This window comes from Arvicanthis niloticus, chromosome 5 (genome assembly GCF_011762505.2).
Source record: "Arvicanthis niloticus isolate mArvNil1 chromosome 5, mArvNil1.pat.X, whole genome shotgun sequence".
In the NCBI taxonomy this organism is placed as follows: domain Eukaryota; kingdom Metazoa; phylum Chordata; class Mammalia; order Rodentia; family Muridae; genus Arvicanthis; species Arvicanthis niloticus.
Window position 1 is genome coordinate 4,244,941 of NC_047662.1, and position 21,366 is coordinate 4,266,306.

A 21,366-nucleotide genomic window follows, 5' to 3' on the forward strand; every position below is an offset into this window, starting at 1 on the left:
CGCCCCGCCCCCCCCAGCGGAAGAGGTGCGGGGCTGCTCGCGCCCCCTCCCGGCCGGTTTCTGCAGCACATCATCAGGGACTTCAATCCTCAGCTGCCGAGGAGGCTTGGAGGTCCCACCCAGGGGCACATTTACATTATGCAAAAACCCACCCTGGCCGGTTGGAGATTGGGAAGCCACCCCCGTGGATTTAACCACCAGGCCACCTCTCAGGAAATCCACCTGGGATTTTTTTTTCTTCCTGCAGAAAAAAAAAAAAAAAAAAACCCTCCAGGATGGGCATTTTAAACAAATCCGGTCCATTTGGATATGCTGTGTTTGCATACATTTGTCTTCTGGCTGATGGGAACGATCCTGGACAAGGTTAAACCATGATGATTAGCTCACACTTTGAATGTCCCAATACTGGGGTCAGCACTGCAAAGCCTGGTTTCAGGTTTACTATGGTCCGTAACTCTTGCTGACATGAGCCCGCAGTCCTATCAGTTACCCCTCTGAATGAGGTAGGAGGATCGCTTGAGCCCTGGAGTTCAAAGCCAGCCGGGACAACGGAACGAAAGAACACTTCAAAAACAAACGAAAACAAAACAGAACGAACAGTCAAGCTCCCTGATAGTAACCACGACCTTCAATGCCCCCCTCCCCCAGCCCTCCCTCTCCTCCCTGAAAACCAGCAGGGCTCCCTTCCTGAGACAGGTGAGGCAGAGCAAAGACAGAAACCACAACCGTCCAGAGGAGGGGGTCTCAGGGATCCACCTGGTTTCCATCCATGTCCTGGCCCTGCCCATGCCCAGTTCCTGAGAGAGACCACAGCCCGGAAGGCCAACAGCCTTTCTACAACTGGGCTCCAGTCCCCACCCCTTTCAGGGGCATGAAGTTATGAAGCGTCTGGGCAGCTGCCATTCCCTGTATTTAAGTCGCCCTTGTCAGGGGTGTGCTCAGCCATGCTGGACAGAGGGACATCTGGCCAGCATGTCTTCCTGGGCAGCTCACCTGCTGCTCAGTCTGCAGCTCGCGGCTGCTTACTCTTGGGCTTTCAGCTGCCAAAGGACAGAGTCCTCTCCAGGCTTCAGCCTCCCTGGGGACTTCCTCCTTGCAGGCCTGTTCTCCCTCCATGCTGACTGTCTGCAGGTGACACACAGACCTGTGGTGACAAGTTGTGACAGGTAAGTAGGGACCGGCAGAGCTGTCACTTAGTGGATTAGGGTTATGTGAGGCTCTGGGTTTAGGCTCCATCACGGAATCAGCTGGATGTGGCGGCTAAGGCATGCAATCCATATAATCTCTGTACAGGGAGATGGGGGCAGGAAAATCACAAGTTCAAGGTCATACTCTGCTACATATCGAGTTCACAACTGGCTGAGGCTGGAAATCCTGTCAGAGAGACTCTCCCTTAAGGGAACACAAGGAAGGGCTCCTCTGCTTGCCACACCCCAGGGGTCTATAGTGACTGAAGCAGAGAGCTGAGTGAGTCAGTCCATCGGTTCTTTTGTTGTGGTGCTATTTAGTTATTTATAAGTACACTGCCCCTGACACACCAGAAGAAGGCATCACATCCCATTACAGATGGTTGTGAGCCACCATGTGGTTGCTGGGAATTGAACTCAGGATCTCTGGAAGAGCAGTCAGTGCTCTTAACCACTGAGCCGTCTCTCCAGCCTCCTGTGTGTTATTGTTTAATTGCAATTTATTCTTTTGTTTTTGCTGTCTGAGTGGGTTGTAACTCCATCCAAGTCTCCTGGCTTTTCTCTAGCGGGCAAGTGGAGTTCCCCAGGGGTTTCCTTTTCAAGATGGCTGCTTGCAGTCTATGCAAACCTCACATTTGGGCTTTACCTGGCTGTTGGCTAGGACAGATGGTTCTGGAACCCCTGGTTCATGAGGACTAGACCTAAGAGGCAGATGGGAGTCTGGAGGAGAAGGCTTGGCCGTGGGAGACAGGTTTCCAGACGGACACAAGAAAACTGGCTTCAGGTAACTGAAGGACTTATGAAGAGGTACTGAGCCTCTCAGTCTACTCTGGGGACACAGGTGACAGAAGCAAGAGGGTGGCTTTTAAAAGGCAGAGATCTGGGGAGCAGGGCAGATTGACATGCTCTTAATGTCAGATCCTCAGCGTCCTGTCCCTGGTGACAACAGTTACCAAAACTCAGCCTAGGCAGAGCCATGTGAGGTGGGTGTGATGGTTAATTTTACACCGTTTGACCAAGAGATGGCGCCTAGAGTTGCTCAAATGTCAGTTTAGATGTTACGGTCAAAGTGTGTTTTTGATGTGGTTAACATTTGAATTGATAGGCTGCGTGAAAGAGCTCTCCCACGGGCAGTAAATGGGCCTCACACAACCCATTTAAGGCCTTCAGAGACAAGACTGAGGCCCTGGGAAGGATCAGAGTATCCCTCCATCCTCAGCTTCAGCAGACCGTCCAGCCCTACAATCTTTGAACATTACTTTCATGTGAACTAGCTCTGTAAAGTAATCCTCCTCCTGTGTGCATGTTTCTATGTGCTTGAGGTGGGGGTGGGTGAAGTGTTTATAAAAAGATAAAGAGATAAAGAGAATATGTTCTGTGGGTGTGTGGAGAGGTATGGGGAAGGGGATGTCTCAGTGGGCCCATGTAGAGGCATCTCTTCCAGTGAGGGACCTGTTACACACCGGTATAGTATAGAATAGAGTTTATTGAGGGCATGGGGAGGGGAGCCAGGAGGGTGGTAGAGGCAGAGAGAGAGAGAGAGAGAGAGAGAGAGAGAGAGAGAGAGAAGTAGGGGCAGGCCATGACCACGTGGAGAGAGAGGAAGAGAAGGGGGGAGGGGACAGAGAGACAAGAGAAAGAGACTAAGAGATTAAGAGAGAGAGGAGGGGGCAAGCAGCCCCTTTTATAGTGGACCAGGCCTACCTGGCAGTTGCCAGGTAACTGTGGGGAGGAGCATACCTGGCTGTTGCCAGGTAACTGTGGAGGTGGAGTTTAGACAGAATACTAACAGTGGGGAGACTGTATGTGGGTTTTTTGTTTGTTTGTTTGTTTGTTTTTGTTTGGTTGGGTTTTTTTTTTTTCCGTTTTTCGAGACAGGGTTTCTCTGTATAGCCCTGGCTGTCCTGATACTCACTCTGTAGAACAGGGTGGCCTCAAACTCAGAAATCTGCCTGCCTCTGCCTTCCAAGTGCTGGGATTAAAGGTGTGTGCCACCACCTTCCGGTGAGACTGTATGTGTTAACCCTGTTTCCTTAGGGCTTCTTAAATTTTTGCATTCATGGGAATTTTTATCTGGAGAAGGTTTTTAAAGTTGTTTTTTTTTTTTTTTTTTTTTTTTTTTTTTTTGTATGTGTGGGTATTTTGCCTATAAATATATCCGAGTGTCATGTGAATACCTTGTACTCTGCCTTGTACAGAGGACAAAAGAGGGCATCACATCTTCTGGGGCTAGAGTTACAGATGGTGCAAGCCACCGTGTGGGTGCTCAAAATTGAACCCTGAACCTCTGGCAGAGCAGCCAGTGTTCTTGACCACTGATATACCTTTCCAGCACCCCCTGAGGGTTTTTTTTATTTTTATTTTTATTTTTTTAAGATTTATTTATTTAGTTTATGTATATGAGTACACTGTAGCTATCTTCAGACACACCAGAAGAGGGCATCAGACCCCATTACAGATGGTTGTGAGCCACCATGTGGTTTCTGGGAATTGAACTCAGGACCTCTGAAAGAGCATTCAGTGCTCTTAACTACTGAACCATCTCTCTAGCCCCAGCCCCCTGAGATTTTTTTTTTTAATATCATTTACTTTATTTTATTTATATGAGTCCACTGTTGCTGACTTCAGACACACCAGAAGAGGGCATCAGATCTCATTACAGATGGTTGTGAGCCACCATGTGGTTGCTGGGAATTGAACTCAGGATGTCTGGAAAAGAAGTCAGTGCTCTTACCTGCTGAGCCATCTCTCCAGCCCCCCCCCCCCCCCTGAGAATTTTTAACATGACTTTAGGTATACAAAATAGGTAGATATTTGGGCATGGTCATACATACCTTTAATACCAGAATCAGGAGGCAGAGACAGATGGATCTCTGTGAATTCTAGGCCAGCCCGATCTACATAGTCCCAGGCCATCCATCCATCCATCCAGGGCTATACAGTGACATTGTGTCTCAAAAAGAAAAAAAGAAAGAATACTGCATGCTAACAAGATGAATGTATGAATATATTTGTTTATTTTTACATAAATCTCAGCTGAATATTTGGCACCTCTGGACACAGAATTTTTTTTTAGAGTTAATTAGTATGTTGATTTCTGAGAACACTACTTCAAATATGTAGTATAAACCGTAAAAGTATGTTTAGGGCTATTTCAGAAATTATTGGAAATTCTGTAGCAACGCCGTGCCAAAAATCATTGCACAATGTGTTAGAAACGTAGGCCAACAGCTCGGACAGACATTTAGGTAATCTAGCATTCCTGTACAAGCCAATCTGAAGACAAACTGATCTGAGGCTCACGTGCTCTAGAACGGCAGCAGCCCTGAAGGAAAGTTCTTTCTTTTCATGTTCCTGTGAGAGCGGGAAAACTCTGTTCATTCAACAAAAACCCTGCACTCTGTTAATGTGTGCTGGTCTCAGTTCTGACAGCCTGAGTTGAGGTGTTTCAGGCTGGTGCTAGCTTGGACAGAAACCTCAGCTTTCTTTTCTGCTCCCAAAGCCTGGGAGGCAGGAGGCAGAGGGCCTGGGGGAGGGGTGGGCTTTAACCTTCTCAGTTCTCCCTGGGTTCTCCCTACAGACCCGACAGCTTCAATGGCCATGGCTACCACCTCTTCCAAGCCATGAGGTTCGCCATCGAGGAGATAAACAACTCCACAGTCCTGCTTCCCGACGTCACCCTCGGGTACGAGCTGTATGACGTGTGCTCAGAGTCCTCCAATGTCTACGCCGCCCTGAGGGTGCTCGCCCAGCAGGGGACCAGCCACATAGAGCTGCAGAGAGATCTTCGCAACCACTCCTCCAAGGTGGTGGCACTCATCGGGCCTGACAACACTGACCACGCCATCACTACTGCTGCCCTGCTGAGTCCTTTCCTGGTGCCCCTGGTAAGCTGAGACTCTCTGAGGCTCGGCAGCTCCTTCATCTCCAGGCAGTCCCCGCTCTCTAGAAAGCGTTGCAGGCATCCTGCCCGCCATTGCCACTGCCCAATCTTCCCGCCTGCCTCTCTCCGAGCTGCTTCCAGACTTTTGCCTCAGCCATCAAGGGGAAAGCCTGTCCTTTAAATTTTTGTTTTGTTTTGAGACGGGGCCTTACTATGTAGCTCTGGCTGTCCTGGAACTCACTATGTAGACCAGGCTGGCCTCAAACTCACAGAGATCCCCTGCTTCTGCCTCCCAAGTGCTGGAATTAAAGGCACACACCACTACACTTGACCCCCAGGCTTCCCTTTGGAAGTTTTGCTAGCCAGTTGCTCCCTCTGTGCCTTCCCTCCATCCAAAGGCTCCTTAGCCTGTTATCCAAACAGCCTTTACTTCCCACATCAGACACTGTATCACCTGCTGGTGGTTCTGTACTGTCCTAAACCTAGGACCTGCTGTTCTCAGCAGTCTAAGCAGACAGGGGCCCCTCTTCTGGGTCCCCTGTGCTTATGTGCCTGACTCTCCCTGCCCCGTGCCATTGGACTTCCTAGAATACGCTAGTGTAGCTTCTTCTTCTTCTTTTTTTTTGTTTTTTTTGTTTTTGTTTTTGGGTTTTTTTGTTTGTTTGTTTGTTTTTGTTTTTCGAGACAGGGTTTCTCTGTGTAGCCCTGGCTGTCCTGGAACTCACTCTGTAGACCAGGCTGGCCTCGAACTCAGAAATCCGCCTGCCTCTGCCTCCCAAGTGCTGGGATTAAAGGCGTGCGCCACCACCGCGCGGCTAGTGTAGCTTCTTGGCTCTTCCATTTGTGCCTCAGCCTTGGATTCTGTCCTCACTTGATCCAGCTGTAGCAGGAGTACTGTGCAGAGCTCCAAACCCAATGGGCACTTGTCAGTCCTTTATCTTACGTGGTTTCTTTGTGATGTGCCCGCCAGCCAACCACTCCTTGCATGGTGCTGTCTTTGGCTTCATGGCCTCTTCACTCATTTTTATGTCCAGCTGCTCTATCAGTCTCCAGGGAGCGGCCTTTTGCCCCTGAGGCATCTGGTATTTCCCTGGTCTCCTCTTTCCTGCAGTCCCTGGAGACCTGGCATTCTGACTTGGGAGCACGTATTCCTCGCCCTCTCTCCCCACCCATGGCTCTGTGCTGAGCTCACTCCCCTCTGCAGCCTTGTCATGGCGTATGTGGCCCCCCTAGGTCTTCACTGCCAGCTTTTCCATCACCATCAAAGTCTGGTTTCCCCCCAAGAGCCCATCTTTCATCTTTTCTCCTTTGACTTTTTGAGACAGGGTCTTATGTAGCCCAGATTGGCCCTATACCCACATCACAGGCCAGAGCAGCTCTGAACTCCGGTTCCTCCTTCCCTCCCCCTCGTATGTTCTGGCCTCACCTGGTTAAACCTTTCACCTTTTAGAGTAATGTGTGGAAACACCTGATACAGGTGATCTCATCGGCCCCTGGCTCCAGTGAGCCTCTGGAGAGCATTCTTCACTTGAATTAGAGATATACTCCTCCAATTTGATCTGAATGTGCCATTTCTGAGAGGGAACCTTAGCTCCCCACAGTGTGCAGAATGGAAGTGAGTCCCTCAGCTTGAGAGTTAAAGTCCTCAGCCCCACCCCATTCATTCTGAGGACCTATGGCCAAGAGAGCATGGCTTGTTCCGTGTTTAAACACATGACCCTTTTGCTTGTCTATCAGGCAGATCCTCACACCCCCTGGAACTCCCTAGAGAGGCCTGCCCTCTTTGTATTCTCCCTATACTGGGTGGGCACTGTGGGGAAGGGGCAGACCAGTTAAGGTTGCTGCTGCTGACCCCACTGGATGGAACCCCTCCCAACAGATCAGCTATGATGCAAGCAGCGTGATACTCGGTACAAAGCGGAAGTTCCCATCTTTCCTCCGCACCATCCCCAGCGATAAGCACCAGGTGGAAGTCCTGGTGCAGTTGCTGCAGAGTTTTGGGTGGGTCTGGATCTCGCTCATCGGCAGCTATGGTTATTACGGGCAGCTGGGCATACAGGCGCTGGAGGAGCTGGCCACATCACGGGGCATCTGCGTTGCCTTCAAGGACATCGTGCCTTTCTCTGCCCAGGTAGGTGACCAAAGGATGCAGCACATGATGCAGTACTTGGCTCAAGCCAGGACCACGGTGGTTGTGGTCTTCTCTAACCGGCACCTGGCTAGAGTGTTCTTCAGGTCTGTGGTGCTGGCCAACCTCACTGGCAAAGTGTGGATCGCCTCAGAAGACTGGGCCATCTCCACTTACATCACCCAGGTGCCTGGGATCCAAGGCATTGGGACAGTACTGGGAGTGGCCATTCAGCAGAGACGTGTCCCTGGCCTGAAGGAGTTTGAAGTGTCTTATGTCAGGGCGATAACGGGTGCTCCCAGCGCTTGCTCAGAGGGGTCCTGGTGCAACAATAACCAGCTGTGCCGGGAGTGTCACGCTTTCACGACACAAAACATGCCCATGCTTGGAGCCTTCTCCATGAGTGCTGCCTACAGCGTGTACATGGCCGTCTATGCTGTGGCCCACGGCCTCCACCAGCTGCTGGGATGTACCTCTGAGTCCTGTTCCAGAGTCCCAGTCTATCCCTGGCAGGTAAGCAATTCCAGCCAGGGTGTCTGCATCCAGAACACCCAAACCTGGCAGTATGGGTACACTGAGTGTCTAAGGAGAAAATGTGTAGCGGGCTGGTCAGCTCTCATATAAACCTTTCCCTTCTTTGAGCTTTGTCTTCTCCCATGCACCATGCCCCAGAGAGGTCAAAGGCTAAGAATGTTTACAAGACTCCTTTGTTGGAGGTCTCCTCTCAGGAGGCTGGTCACGGGTTCAGGGAATCTCTAGGAGTGAGAATAGTTTGCTGAGGAAGGAACCAGGCCTTATAGGTGGGTTGGAACCACCCAGCACTGGAGAACCCTGCTTGCTTCCTGGGGTGCCTGGGTCTGTGTGGTCTTTGGTGGCTTCATGACATCTGTCTGTCCTAGCTTCTTCAGCAGCTCTACAAGGTGAATTTTCTTCTACATAAGACGACTGTGGCATTCGACAACAACGGGGACCCTCTAGGTTACTATGACATCATTGCCTGGGACTGGAATGGACCTGAATGGTCCTTTGAGGTCATTGGCTCTGCCTCACTGTCTCCAGTTCATCTAGATATAAATAAGACAAAAATCCAGTGGCACGGGAAGAACAATCAGGTAATGGGGCATGGTTGCTCACCAGGTGACTGCTTTATGTTACCAGGACCTGGGGAGTGATGCCTACCCAGAGCAGGACAGGGGCCCACACGTCAGGCTACCTCAGCTCTGCAGTCCTGCCAGGGATGCCAGTCATACGTGTCATCAAATAGATGCCCAGCGGGATCTAGGCACATCTGACCCCAGACTGGGCTTTGAGAGTGAACCTGGTTCGAGGCCAGCCTGGTCTACAGAGTGAATTCCAGGACAGCCAGGGCTACACAGAGAAACGCTGTCTCGAAAAACCAAAAAAAAAAAAAGAAAAAAAAGAAAAAAAAAAGAGAGTGAACCTGGAGGACAGTGGCATGGATACCTCTTCTCTGTTCCTCCCGTGAGTTGTTGACGTGGGCTCCTCTGTGTGATTACAAATCACTGTGGCTTCTTTCAGGTGCCTGTGTCAGTGTGTACCAGGGACTGTCTTGCAGGGCACCACAGGGTGGTTGTGGGCTCCCACCACTGCTGCTTTGAGTGCATGCCCTGTGAAGCTGGGACCTTTCTCAACAAGAGTGGTGAGTGAACAGCAAGAGGGTGGGTGCTCTAGCACCCAAAGTAAGTGCTCCAGCAACCAAGCTGAGTCCTCCAGGAACCAAGGACTCCAACTCACTGGCTTGTCAGCTAGTGTCCTTATTAAGATTTCCATTAGCTGGGCAGGTGGCGCACGCCTTTAATCCCAGCACTTGGGAGGCAGAGGCAGGCGGGTTTCTGAGTTCGAGGCCAGCCTGGTCTACAGAGTGAGTTCCAGGACAGCCGGGGCTATACAGAGAAACCCTGTCTCAAAAACAAAACAAAACAAAAATTCCATTGCTGTGAAGAGACACCAAAAATCAAGACAACTCCTTTTTTTTTTCTTCAATTAAATGCAGGTTTATTAGGAAGCTGCTCTTGGGTGAGTTCACTGGCCCCAAGGACTGAGGCCAGGGAAGTTGCCATGGGAAGGGAGAGAGAGGTGAGAGAGAAAGAGAGAAAGAGCTAGCCCGAAGAGAGAGGGAGAGAAGAGAGGAAGGAGAGAGCTAAGGCAACTCTTACAAAGGCAAACATTTCACTGGAGCTTAAGGTTCAGTCCAGTGTGGCGGGAAGCATGGCAGCCTGCAGGCAGACACGGTGCTGGACAAGGAGCTGAGATGTCTACATCTTTATCGGAAGGCAGCCAAGAGGAGGGTCTCTCTTCCACACAAGAGCACGAGGAGACCTCAAAGCCTGCCTACACAGTGACACACTTCCTCCAACAGGGCCACACCTCCTAATACTGCCCCTTCCCATATTCAAACTGCCAGCTGGGTACAGGTCAGGGGACACTTGCCAGTAGGCTGAACTCTGATTGGGCAGAAATAAGCGTGTGGAAGTCTCAGACCTTGGTGTGTCCTCTGTCAGAGCACTGCTTGCTCACCCACCAGCTCCCACAGGTCTGGTCCTAAATGCAGCCTCTTTATTCAGACAGACACAGCTCTGCTGTGCTGTGCTGTTTATATGAAGCCCCTTCCCTGTGCCAAGGAGTCAAGCACTCGAATGGTTTCAGTTAAACACACGTGCTAGCACATCTAACAGAAAGAAGCCAGTGTGCCCCATTCATCGACTCAAAGTGGAGGGCAGAGAGCACAGTAGGGGCTATGACCTCAGATTGGAGCTTATGGCAGGGGGACACATTCCTTCCTTTTAATATCTCTGTAGTGATGGGAGTGTCTGTCGTCCATCACCAGTGAGTCAGGACTCGGATGTCTTGGAGGACAAGCTCAGAAAGTGGATCTGGTTAGTGGAAATCTTGCAGAGAGAGACAAAAATGTCTTATCTTTAAAGCTGGTCACTCATGGGGGCTGGAGAGATGGCTCAGGGGTTAAGAGCACTGTCTGCTCCTCTGGATGTCCTGAGTTCAATTCCCAACAACCACATGGTGGCTCACAACCATCTGTAATGGGATCTGATGCCCTTTTCTGGCATGCAGGTGTACATGTAGGCAGAATGCTATATACATAATAGATAAATGAATCCTCTAAAAACAAAAACAAAAAAAGCTGGTCACTCTTAGGAACTCACAGTGTCACTGGCCTGCAGGCAGAGCTACTAACATAAGGCTCTCTGTGTTTACAAACACCCTTTGGGATCCTGAGCCATACAAAGCACAGCCCTTTTGAGGATACACTTAGCCTGTGGCTGTTCTAAGTTCACCTCTCACTATGGCTCCAAAACCTGCTGGCCAAGATGCGACTCTCCCAGAAACTTCCAGGCCCGAAAGACCTGGACCTCCCTTCCTTCTACTCACCTGGATCTCAGAAACCTTGTCTTTCCTTTCAGAGCTTCACACCTGCCAGCCTTGTGGAACAGAAGAATGGGCACCCGAGGGGAGCGCAACTTGCTTCTCACGCACCTTGGAGTTCTTGGCTTGGCAGGAACCCATCTCTTTGGTGCTATTGGCGGCTAACACGCTATTGCTGCTGCTGCTGCTTGGGACTGCTGGCCTGTTTGCCTGGCATTTTCACACGCCTGTTGTGAGGTCAGCTGGGGGTAGGCTGTGCTTCCTCATGTTGGGTTCCCTGGTTGCCGGGAGTTGCAGCCACTATAGCTTCTTCGGGGAGCCCACGGTGCCCAAGTGCTTGCTGCGTCAACCCCTCTTTTCTATCGGGGTTTCCATCTTCTTCTCCTGCCTGACAATACGCTCCTTCCAACTGGTCGTCATCTTCAAGTTTTCGACCAAGGTGCCCACATTCTACCGCACTTGGGTCCAAAACCATGGTGCTGGACTATTCGTCATTGTCAGCTCCACGATCCATTTGCTCATCTGCCTCACGTGGCTTGCAATGTGGACCCCACGGCCCACCCGGGAATACCAGCGCTTCCCCCATCTGGTGATTCTTGAGTGCACAGAGATCAACTCTGTGGGCTTCCTCGTGGCTTTCACACACAATACCCTCCTCTCCATCAGTACCTTTATCTGCAGCTACTTGGGTAAGGAACTGCCAGAGAACTATAACGAAGCCAAATGTGTCACCTTCAGCCTGCTCCTTAACTTCGTATCCTGGATCGCCTTCTTCACCATGTCCAGCATTTACCAGGGCAGCTACCTGCATGCAGTCAATGTGCTGGCAGGGCTGACCACTCTGAGTGGCGGCTTCAGCGGTTATTTCCTCCCCAAGTGCTATGTGATTCTCTGCCGTCCAGAACTCAACAATAAAGAACACTTTCAGGCTTCCATCCAGGACTACACGAGGCGCTACGGCACTACCTGATCCGCAGGGACTCTTGGGAAGGGGCAGACGGGAAGCCTCTCTTCTTGTGCTGGAGGTGGCGGTTCTAGTGGGGCGGAGAGCTTGAGGTGTTTAGGAGAGCTCAGCCTGGACTTGCGATGTATAAGCACACAGAAGAATCCAGTGCAATAAAGACGTGAAGTGTGTGTGGCTTCTTGGCTGCTCTTCCGGTCTGGGGAAAGCTTGGGCCGGCACACCACCTAGCTGAAGTCTGAGCCCTAGCGCCCAGCTTGGGGTTACTAGGCGACTCCCGGCTCGGCGCAATTGGATTTACGCTTGGCCCCGCCCCCCATGCTGCCCATTGGTCTCTCTCTGAGGATCCGCCTTGGAGGCGGGACCTAAGGACTTTGCGCCGCCGAGGCCTTCGGTTCTGGCCAGCGCGCCTATACGTCATATCCGGCGCAGCGACGGCGGCGTCTCCGTGCAGTAGTTAGTCTTGTGGGCGGTGGAAGTGGTCTGGCCTGGAGCAGTGAGGCCGGTGCGAGCCGGGAGAACCGGCAGGGTGAGGAGGGAGCGGGAGGGAGGCAGTGTGCCGCCTAGGGCTGTGAAGAGAGTGTGGCCGCCGCCTTCGGACTTGCAGGCGCGGCGTGGGCTTGGGTCACCTGTGCGCAGCCGCCGCCCTGCCCTACTGGCTGTGCGTTGGGTGCGCTACAGATCAGTTGGGGTCCTCGCTTGTCTATCCCCAAACTCTCGTTTTCATTTTTTCCCCCGGCACCCTATCCCGACCGACCCTGTCCTGATCGCACCATGCACTTCCTCTCCCGATCTCTCCCCTCTGATCAACCCATGCCGCTCCCCGCCCCCAAGAGGCTGTCACTCCACTCTGGCTGTGTGCTCCGCGTGCACCTTCTAACCTTGACCCAAGCCTTCATCCCGATGGGTGGATGTTAAAGTGTCCATCTCACTCTCGGTCCAAAAGGGCTTTCCCGATTGGGGCTGTCCAGAGTGTCATGTTTGCCTTCCCTTCCAGATTATGGATGGTTCCTTCGTACAGCACAGCGTGAGGGTTCTGCAGGAACTCAACAAGCAGCGCGAGAAAGGCCAGTATTGCGACGCCACGCTGGACGTGGGGGGCCTGGTGTTCAAGGCGCACTGGAGTGTCCTGGCTTGTTGCAGCCATTTCTTCCAGAGAATCTACGGGGATGGCTCAGGGGGCAGCGTTGTCCTCCCTGCAGGTTTTGCTGAAATCTTTGGCCTCCTGCTGGACTTTTTCTACACTGGCCACCTCGCCCTCACTACAGGGAACAGGGATCAGGTGCTCTTGGCAGCCAAAGAGTTGCGGGTGCCTGAGGCTGTGGAGCTATGTCAGAGCTTCCAGCCCCAAACTTCAGTGGGGCAGGCACAGAGTGGACTGGGCCAGCCTGCGTCCCAGGATGTGAAAAGCCACCTCAAGGAGCCGACAGACTTGGATGAGGAGGAAGTTTTCAGGACTCTGAGCCTGGCCTCTGTGGATCAGGAGCCCAGAGACAGCGAGCAGCCCCAGGTCAACACACCTGCTCAGAGCAGCCCGGCCTTCCTCTGTGGGAAACTCAAGCAGGCTTTGAAGCCTTCTCCCTCAGAGGACAAAGAGTCCGAGGACTGCAAAGAGCCCCCAAGGCCCTTCGAGGCTGAAGGTGCCCCGCTGCAGGGCAAGAGCAATGAGGTACCTGTTTCCAGGGTGCTGAACTGGGGAGGCAAGCGTAAGGGTAAAAGCGACCCTTCCGGAGCAACTGTAGGAAGCCAGTGGTCTCAGCTGACCTTCTTCAAGCTACACTTGTGCCATGGTTGCCAGCTTCCTTGGGGTGGAGTGAGCAGCAGGGTTACAGGTATTTCTTTAGGTTAGTGAACCGGGCCAGCTCCCTGCTAACGTAACCACTCTGCTCCGAGTCCAAGATTGCAGTCTTCTCTGGGCCCTGCAGGGAGCTGTCTCTGGTGAAGGGACTCTGGGGTTTGGGGCTTATGAACTAAAGGTGGGTCCCTGCTGATACCTGGGTGACCCAACCCCCTCCCTCCTGCTGCCTCCTCTGCTCTAGTGGGAAGTGGTGGTTCAAGTTGAGGACGACAGGGACGGTGATTACGTATCTGAGCCCGAGACTGTGCTGACCAGGAGGAAGTCAAAAGTGATTAGAAAGCCCTGTTCGGCAGAGCCAGCCCTGGGTGCAGGCTCCCTCCCAGCCGAGCCCTCCGAGAGCAGAAAGGGTGCAGCAGTTCCGGTCGAATGTCCCACATGTCATAAAAAGTTCCTCAGCAAATACTACCTAAAAGTCCACAACAGGTAAATGCTCTGGTTTTTCTCTTTCTCTTTCCTCTCTGCCCCTCCATGTTGCGGGAGGGGTCCTGTGCTCCCCTCTCTGGGCTCTGTGCGGCTGGTGATTCTAGGTCAGGCCCAGAGAGTGCCTAGTCAGCATGCATCCTCTTCCTGTGGATTGTGGGTCTGTGGACACCTGGGCAGTAGATTTTACCCACTGTGGAGTTTGACTGTGGGCAGGCTTCTGGCCCCTTCCTGAGCTGGAGCTGAGGTCTGACAGGCAGTGTAGGATGTGACAAGAGGCTAATCTTAAGGACAGAGGCTGCCTGTGTTTCTGGGGATGTTAGCTTTGCAAGTCAGTGATGTATAAGGGACCATTTGTCTAACAGGGACCCCATATGACTTGGAGGGTTTTCCTCTTGTTAGCTTTATGGGGCTCTTTGTTTGTTTGCTTGTTTGTTTTTTGAGACAGGATTTTTCTGTGTAACCCTGGCTGTCCTGGAACTCACTCTATAGACCAGGCTGGCCTCAAAATGAGTGAGATCAGCCTGCCTCTGCTTCCAGAGCTGAGGTCAAAGGTGTGTACCACTACCATTTGGCCCCCTCCTTTTTTTCCAAGCTGACTTGGAACTTATGTAGACCAAGGTGTCCTAGAACTTAAGAGATATACCTGTCTCTGCCTCCTGAGCGTTGATATTAAAGACGTGCACCACCAGACTTAGGACTGCTTTAAAACAACAAAGCCCCCTCCCCCCCAGGGTCTCTCTAGTCCTGGGTGTCCTAAAACTCTCACTCTGTATACCAGGCTGGCCTCCAATTCAGAGATCCACCTTCATCTGTCTCCCAAGTGCCAAGATAAAAGCCATGTCCGATCATACCTGGCTTGTTTTGAGTTCAAATTACTTGAGATCCAGTGCCACATGCCAGGCGTGGTGGTGTACACACACTGTTTATCTCAGCACTTAGGAGGAAGAGATAGGCAGATCTCTGGGTTTTGAGGCCAGCCTCGTCTACAGCTTAGTTCCAGGACAGCCAGGGATACACAGAGAAGTCTTGTCTCGAAAAACCAATGCCGTCCCAACACACCAGAAACAATAATAAAAGTGAGCGCTGCAGACACAAGTCCCATCTCAGCTGCTCAGTAGACACGCAGCTCTGCTAGTCTGCTGCAGTTGCTTTTGTACTGAGCCACACTGTGTTGTCAGTGTGTCACTCTGGCAAGCCACTAGTGCTCACCTGGTGTAGGAGTGCGACCTGTTTGTCATCCCTGGGGTTTGGCCTTGGGGTGGATGAGGCTATACAGGTTTCTCCATGCTCTGTTCATTCTTCCCTTGGTCTGTGGTTTGCTGATGTCCCTGAGAACTGAGAAGAAATGGCTTCAAGAGATTTTTGTATCTAGATGTGACCACACTTGTCTGTAATCATAGCAATTGGAAAGCAGAGGCAGGAGAATTGCTGCAAGTTTGAGTCTGTGTAGTGAGTTTCAGGTCAGTCAGGACTACATAGGGAGACCGTGTCTCTAAAGGAAAATAGAAAATGCGGTCCCTGCAGTGGCAGGAACTACGGGGACAAGGGCACTTGTAATGAAGAGGATGAGGGCAAGTTTGGCTTCTGGACACACAGGAGACTCAGTGCTACCCATGGTGCTGAGATCAAGGTTTGTTTAGTTTATTCAACAAGCTACTAGATTTGCAACAAGATGATGTAGCCCTTGGAGGTAAAAGTCTTTATGACGCTCGGGTGCCACACAGATACGGAAAGCCTCTGTCTTTCAGGAAAGGAAGCAGTGATTTAGAATGACACAGACAACCTGAGCCTGCACTTTTGCTCTTTTTAGGGGTTCCAGGACAGTTGGGTCTACAGTGTGTGCACCCGTTTGGGGAGGAGTAGGGGAACAGTCCCAGGAATTGGGGATTGGAGTCTACTGTGGAGATAGGGTTAGTACCCAATAACTATGGCCTGGGGCATGATATTTATTTATTAAGAAGGAGGGGAACTTCCCCCTGCCCTGTGACTTTCAGTGCTCGGGACTGAAGCCCAGCGTCTCTGCCACTGAGCTACATCCCCAGCCCTTTTTTCACGTGAGGCAGGCCTTACTAAATTACCCAGGCTGACTTGGAGCTTGTGACTCTCTGCCTCAGCTTGGAGCTGCTGGGAATGTAGCTCAGTCTTAATCTACTTGCTTAACATGTGGGACCCTGGAGTGCCAGGAGAAAAAAAAGATCCAGACCAAGGACCTGAGATTACATCACAGGCCTCCGCCATCTATCTAGGCTAGATGAGACTTGGAGGAGGTATGGAGCCTTCTGGTTGGGAACAGAGTTAGCAGTAATACTCCTGGGCTAGGAGTAATAGCCTGGCCGTTGTGAGTGGTTAGGCCTGACCTGGAGTTGGGCATGGGGCAAGGTCAGTGAGGGGCAGGCTAGTTCATTGGTTACCCATGCCCTCTGCCCCCTGGGCTCTCTCGGTATGAAATAGGAAGCGCTGAGGGGTTGTGAGCCAAGAGATAAAGAGGGCTCTTTACCTGCAAAGTCTGCAAAGACTTCTGGACTTACTGGAGCCTCCTGGAGAGATAGGTAGGGAGCCAGGAATCAGTGGGGACCCTCAGCCCCCATGACCTGCTACAGCCACGCTTGCTGGTACCAGTGAATGAGGTGGGGCGGGATCTGGTCGTGGAGATTCACATTTACCTATTCCTTTATTGGGGGGGGGGACGGGGACGACTCTTGTGTAGACATCAGAGTACAGCTTGTGGGAGCTGTTTTCTTCTACCAGGATTAGGGATTGAACTCGGGTCCTCTGGCTTGGCAGCAAGTGTTCTGTCCAGTGAGCCATATCACCTATCCTCTGCCATGATGTTGGAGGTGGGGCCCACAGAGGGAAAGATGGCAACTAGCTTGTGCCAGGAAAGTTTTGAGGTAGCCATTTACAGAGGCTGGCAGATGTAGGGATGGCCCCTCCTGTTTCCGGGCTGTCCTTCCAGCACGGGGCCATTCGGACCTATGGCTACTGTTTGTTTTTTAAGATTTATTTATTTTTTTATTTACGTGAGTACACTGTAGCTGTCTTTAGACACCCCAGAAGAGGGCATCGGATCCCATTACAGATGGTTGTGAGCTACCACGTGGTTGCTGGGAATTGAACTCAGGACCTCTGGCAGAGCAGTCAGTGCTCTAACCACTGAGCCGTCTCTCCAGCCCGCATGGCTACTGTTTCTCTTCTTCCTGAGATCTCTAAACTGGAGGGGATTTCTAGCCTTCCCTTTTATGACCAACCTAGGTGTCACTAAACCTCCATGGTTAACTCCGGCTAGCCTCAGGACACCTCTTCCTCCAGGGCGGCACAGCGCGTCTGGAGCAGGAGCTGGAGGGGTCCTGAGGACCAGAGAGCTAGGAAACCCTCTTAGCCCCCACACCTCTGTGGCCTCTCTTCCTGGCAGGAAGCACACTGGGGAGAAACCCTTCGAGTGTCCCAAATGTGGGAAGTGTTACTTTCGCAAGGAGAACCTCTTGGAGCATGAAGCCAGGAATTGCATGAACCGCTCGGAACAGGTACTTGGGAATTGGTCCAAGTATTTGTGGGCAGCAGCACAGTGGCCTGTGTCTTCATGCCATCTGGGAAGGATCCCCCCCCACCCCCCCGGGATTATAGAATAAGAAGTGCAGGGCTTGATGTCATCACGCCCACATCCTAGACCATGTGGGACACATGAGTTCAGAGGGCACAAGGGACAGCTTGAGTCTGCCTGCTTATGGTCCAGGTCCACCTTATGCTTTGGAGCAAGGAAAGTGTTTGTGGGAGATGGCTGCTGAGGAGGTCCACCTTGTCAGCCCCCCTGCCCCAAGTGGGTAGTGTTTGGCTAAACCCCATCCTTCTCTTCCCAGAGACTGGTCAGTAGCAGCTGGCTCTGTCTCTAGCCTGTCTGGAGCTGAGAAGGGTCTGGCATGTGGTAGTGTGCAGTACTGATGGTCAAGGCAGGCAGGTTACATGTTGCCCTCTCCTATCCCAGCATCCCCTACCCCAGGCAGACACTTCCCAGCAGCGTTTGGAAGCCCCTGCAGAGGCTGCAGTCGCAGGCAGAGGCCCTCCCTGATGCTGGCCCTGCTTGCCCTTCACACTGCCAGGTCTTCACATGCTCCGTCTGCCAGGAGACCTTCCGCCGGAGGATGGAGCTGCGAGTGCACATGGTGTCTCACACAGGGGAGATGCCCTACAAGGTCAGGCCCACTTGTCCCAGGGCCATGGGCTTTTGGGGGCACAGGGGTATGTAGCTCCCTGCCTGGGATAGTACCTGGCACTTATTCTGGGGCCATAGGCTGGGCGGCGGGGGTCGCAGCTCTTTGTCTGAGGTGGTACCTGGCACCTCTCCCTTGAAGCCTGCCTTCCTTGCCCTTCCAGTGACACTACTTCTGTAGATAGGGCCACTATCTGTAGCCTTACTTGCTCAGCATTTTTCTGGGGATGGTTTGGATGGCTGAATATTGCCCCCTTTTGGGAGCTAATCCTCAGCCATCAGGGACAGCCCCTGTGTATGGACTGGCCCTTCCTCACATCCTGAGAGCAGGGCACTGGTGGTGCCGGCTGCACCGGACCTGACTGGGCCTGTTTTTTCAGTGTTCCTCCTGCTCCCAGCAGTTCATGCAGAAGAAGGACTTGCAGAGCCACATGATCAAGCTGCACGGAGCCCCTAAACCCCACGCAGTAAGTGCCAGACGGGGCTGGGGCTCCTGGGCCTCCAGGACAACGCAGCCCTGCCCTCACCTGGATCTGCTCCTCTGCCTGTCACCCACCCACAGTGCCCCACTTGTGCCAAGTGCTTCCTGTCTAGGACGGAATTACAGCTGCACGAGGCCTTTAAGCACCGTGGAGAAAAGCTCTTTGTGTGTGAGGAATGTGGCCACCGGGCCTCGAGCCGCAATGGGCTCCAGATGCACATCAAGGCCAAGCACAGGTAGGAATGAGTGCTTCCTCTTTCCAGAGTGTGGCCCTGCTCCTGCAGGCAGCGGCCTCCTCCTTCTGCCTGAGTCTAGCACTTGTAGCCCTTCCAGGGCGGAGGTGAGAGACAGGCAGGTTTGTTTGGCTAGTGGGGAGGGCTCAGGCTGAGGCAAGTCTCTGCCTCCTGGGGCTAATTTTTCCCCTTTAGCTTCTTGACTCCCTGCAGTATACATTTGTCTTTGGCCTCTGGGAATGGTGGTGTCCCTTGTTTGGTGTCATTCGAGCCCTACTGTTTAGCACGTCCGGCTTCAGCAGAGTGGGCGGGGGAGATGGCTTCCCCACAGTGATGGCCTCTGCTTTGTGTTCCCATCTGAACAGGAATGAAAGGCCTTATGTCTGTGAGTTCTGCAGCCATGCATTCACCCAGAAGGCCAATCTCAACATGCACCTGCGCACACACACAGGCGAGAAGCCTTTCCAGTGCCACCTCTGTGGGAAGACCTTCCGCACCCAAGGTGAGGCAGGCCCATCCCCTCCTTGCCCCAGGGCTGAGACAGCAACTGAGCGCCATCTTGTCCCCCACAGCCAGTCTGGACAAGCACAACCGCACCCACACGGGTGAGAGGCCTTTCAGCTGTGAATTCTGTGAGCAGCGTTTCACTGAGAAGGGCCCCCTTCTGAGGCATGTGGCCAGCCGCCATCAAGAGGGCAGGCCCCACTTCTGCCAGATCTGTGGCAAGACCTTCAAAGGTAATTAGTTGGCAAGCTGTAGAATAGAGGGCCTGGCTTCTGTTTCCTGCCTACCTGGGTTGGAGAGTCTACAGAGAGATGACCTCTCTACAGAGAGATGATGGTGCTGTAGGGCCTGGAGTCGGGAGGCCCTGCTCCTAATGCCTGTGGTCCCATTCCTCCTGCAGCTGTGGAACAGTTACGAGTGCACGTCAGGCGACACAAAGGCGTGAGAAAGTTCGAGTGCACCGAGTGTGGCTACAAGTTCACTCGGCAGGTAGGCTAGGCCAGGTCTCCCACCCCCCACTCCTACTCCCACCCCCACCCCTTTCTGTCCCCAGCTCTGAGCCCCTGCTTCTCCCCAGGCTCACCTGCGCAGGCACATGGAGATCCATGATCGAGTGGAGAACTACAACCCCCGGCAGCGCAAGCTCCGGAACCTCGTCATTGAGGACGAGAAGATGGTGGTTGTGGCTCTCCAGCCACCTGCAGACCTGGAGATGGGCTCTGCAGAGGTCATTGTAGAGTCCCTGACCCAGGGTGGCCTTGCCTCCCAACTCCCTAGCCAGAGACTGTGTTCAGAGGAGAGCTTTGCTAGCCCCGGTGTCCTGGAGCCCTCTCTCATCATCACGGCATCTGTCCCTGAGGACTGTGACACGTAGACCCTGACCAATAAACATGTGACTTGGGACTCTCTTGTTCAGTGGTCTATTGCATGGTGTTCTGCAACTACCAACCTGGCCTGCACGGAAGCGCGCCTTCCCAGCCATCCCCGCATAGAATCCAGTCCTTGACCTGAGCGCAGCTGCTTCCCAGCTTGGGAACCCTAGCAAAGCTGAAGAGGGAATGGAGGTGGCTTCCACTTGCTACATAGCACCTGTCCCTCACTCTTGCACACCAACGGGTAGTGTCCTTATTTAGCATAGTATAGGTGAGGCCAGCCAGGGGTTGAAACCTCTGAAGTTGAACAAAGTGGCCAGGGCCCATGGTGATGGCTTCATTGGCTAGAATTAAGCATGTCTAATGAAGCTGAACATGGCAGTGGCAGCTAAGCAAGCTGGCCTTGATAGGCCTCTTGCCCATGTAGGGACCCATCCCTCGGGAGGGCCCTGTCTTGGTGCAGACCTTCCTTGAATGGGAAGGGTCCTAGGTGGTCCCACCTTTTACAGAGCAGGGTGCCATGGGTCATGGGTACTGCAGATGCTCGTTTAAATCTTATGCGGGCTGGAGAGATGGCTCAGAGGTTAAGAGCACTGACTGCTCTTCCAGAGGTCCTGAGTTCAATTCCCAACAACCACGTGGTGGCTCACAACCGTCTGCCCTCTTCTGACCCGCAGGGATACATGTAGGCAGAATACTGTATATGTAATAAATTTTAGAAAACTTTAAATCTCCCTACATGCCTGAGCGAGCTCCTGCTTCATCTACATTTGCGTGGGCTAGCACATGCTCATGCTTCTCAGACATCCCTCCAAGGACTGAGAAGGAAACTTCTGCTCTGCAGATAGCTTTCTCATGCCATGCCTGCCTGGCCTCTGAGTGTAGCAGGAGCTCTGGGGCCCGAGTCACACTTGCTGGCTCCTAGGGCTTCCTCAGTGTGGTACCTGGGGGAATGGTATGATACCATCTTTGCCACACTGTTGGTTGAGGCTGTCCCCAGTACTTCCTTGTTAAGAGGAGGCATAGGCCTTTATAGGAGTGTCAGCACTGGTTCCCCCTGGAGTCAGGAGACTACTAGGAAAACGGTTTCACTCAGAATTTACACACCCATGTGACTCCCTCTCCTTCCTTGAAACAGATGAGGTAGAGGCAACGTGTGTCAGTGGGCTGCGTCTGATCTGTTCTGGAGATGCTACAGGATACAGGTGTGGTTCAGTGATGGAGCAC

General features: G+C 52.6%; 2 protein-coding genes across 4 annotated transcripts; both read left to right on the top strand.

Moving 5' to 3' along the window:
• Positions 1–67: 67 nt before the first annotated feature.
• Positions 68–11,810, top strand: Tas1r1 (taste 1 receptor member 1). Its single transcript, XM_034503035.2, has 6 exons — positions 68–1,166; positions 4,768–5,074; positions 6,950–7,711; positions 8,098–8,310; positions 8,738–8,858; positions 10,639–11,810. The coding sequence occupies exons 1-6, from the start codon at positions 880–882 to the stop codon at positions 11,568–11,570; spliced, it is 2,622 nt and encodes an 873-aa protein (XP_034358926.2). The 5' UTR covers positions 68–879; the 3' UTR covers positions 11,571–11,810.
• Positions 11,811–11,955: 145 nt separating this feature from the next.
• On the top strand, positions 11,956–20,170 carry Zbtb48 (zinc finger and BTB domain containing 48). 3 transcript variants are annotated; one of them, XM_034503970.2, is made up of 11 exons: positions 11,956–12,090; positions 12,559–13,230; positions 13,601–13,842; positions 17,255–17,366; positions 17,940–18,032; positions 18,430–18,516; positions 18,612–18,766; positions 19,129–19,265; positions 19,336–19,500; positions 19,668–19,756; positions 19,845–20,170. In XM_034503970.2, exons 2-11 carry the CDS (start codon positions 12,562–12,564, stop codon positions 20,139–20,141), a joined length of 2,046 nt encoding a protein of 681 aa, XP_034359861.1. In that variant the 5' UTR covers positions 11,956–12,090; positions 12,559–12,561; the 3' UTR covers positions 20,142–20,170. The 3 variants fall into 3 exon arrangements, with proteins under 3 accessions (XP_034359861.1, XP_076789791.1, XP_076789792.1); XM_076933676.1 differs by having other exon boundaries at positions 18,430–18,766; positions 19,129–19,500; XM_076933677.1 differs by having other exon boundaries at positions 11,985–12,066; positions 18,430–18,766; positions 19,129–19,500.
• Positions 20,171–21,366: the final 1,196 nt, after the last annotated feature.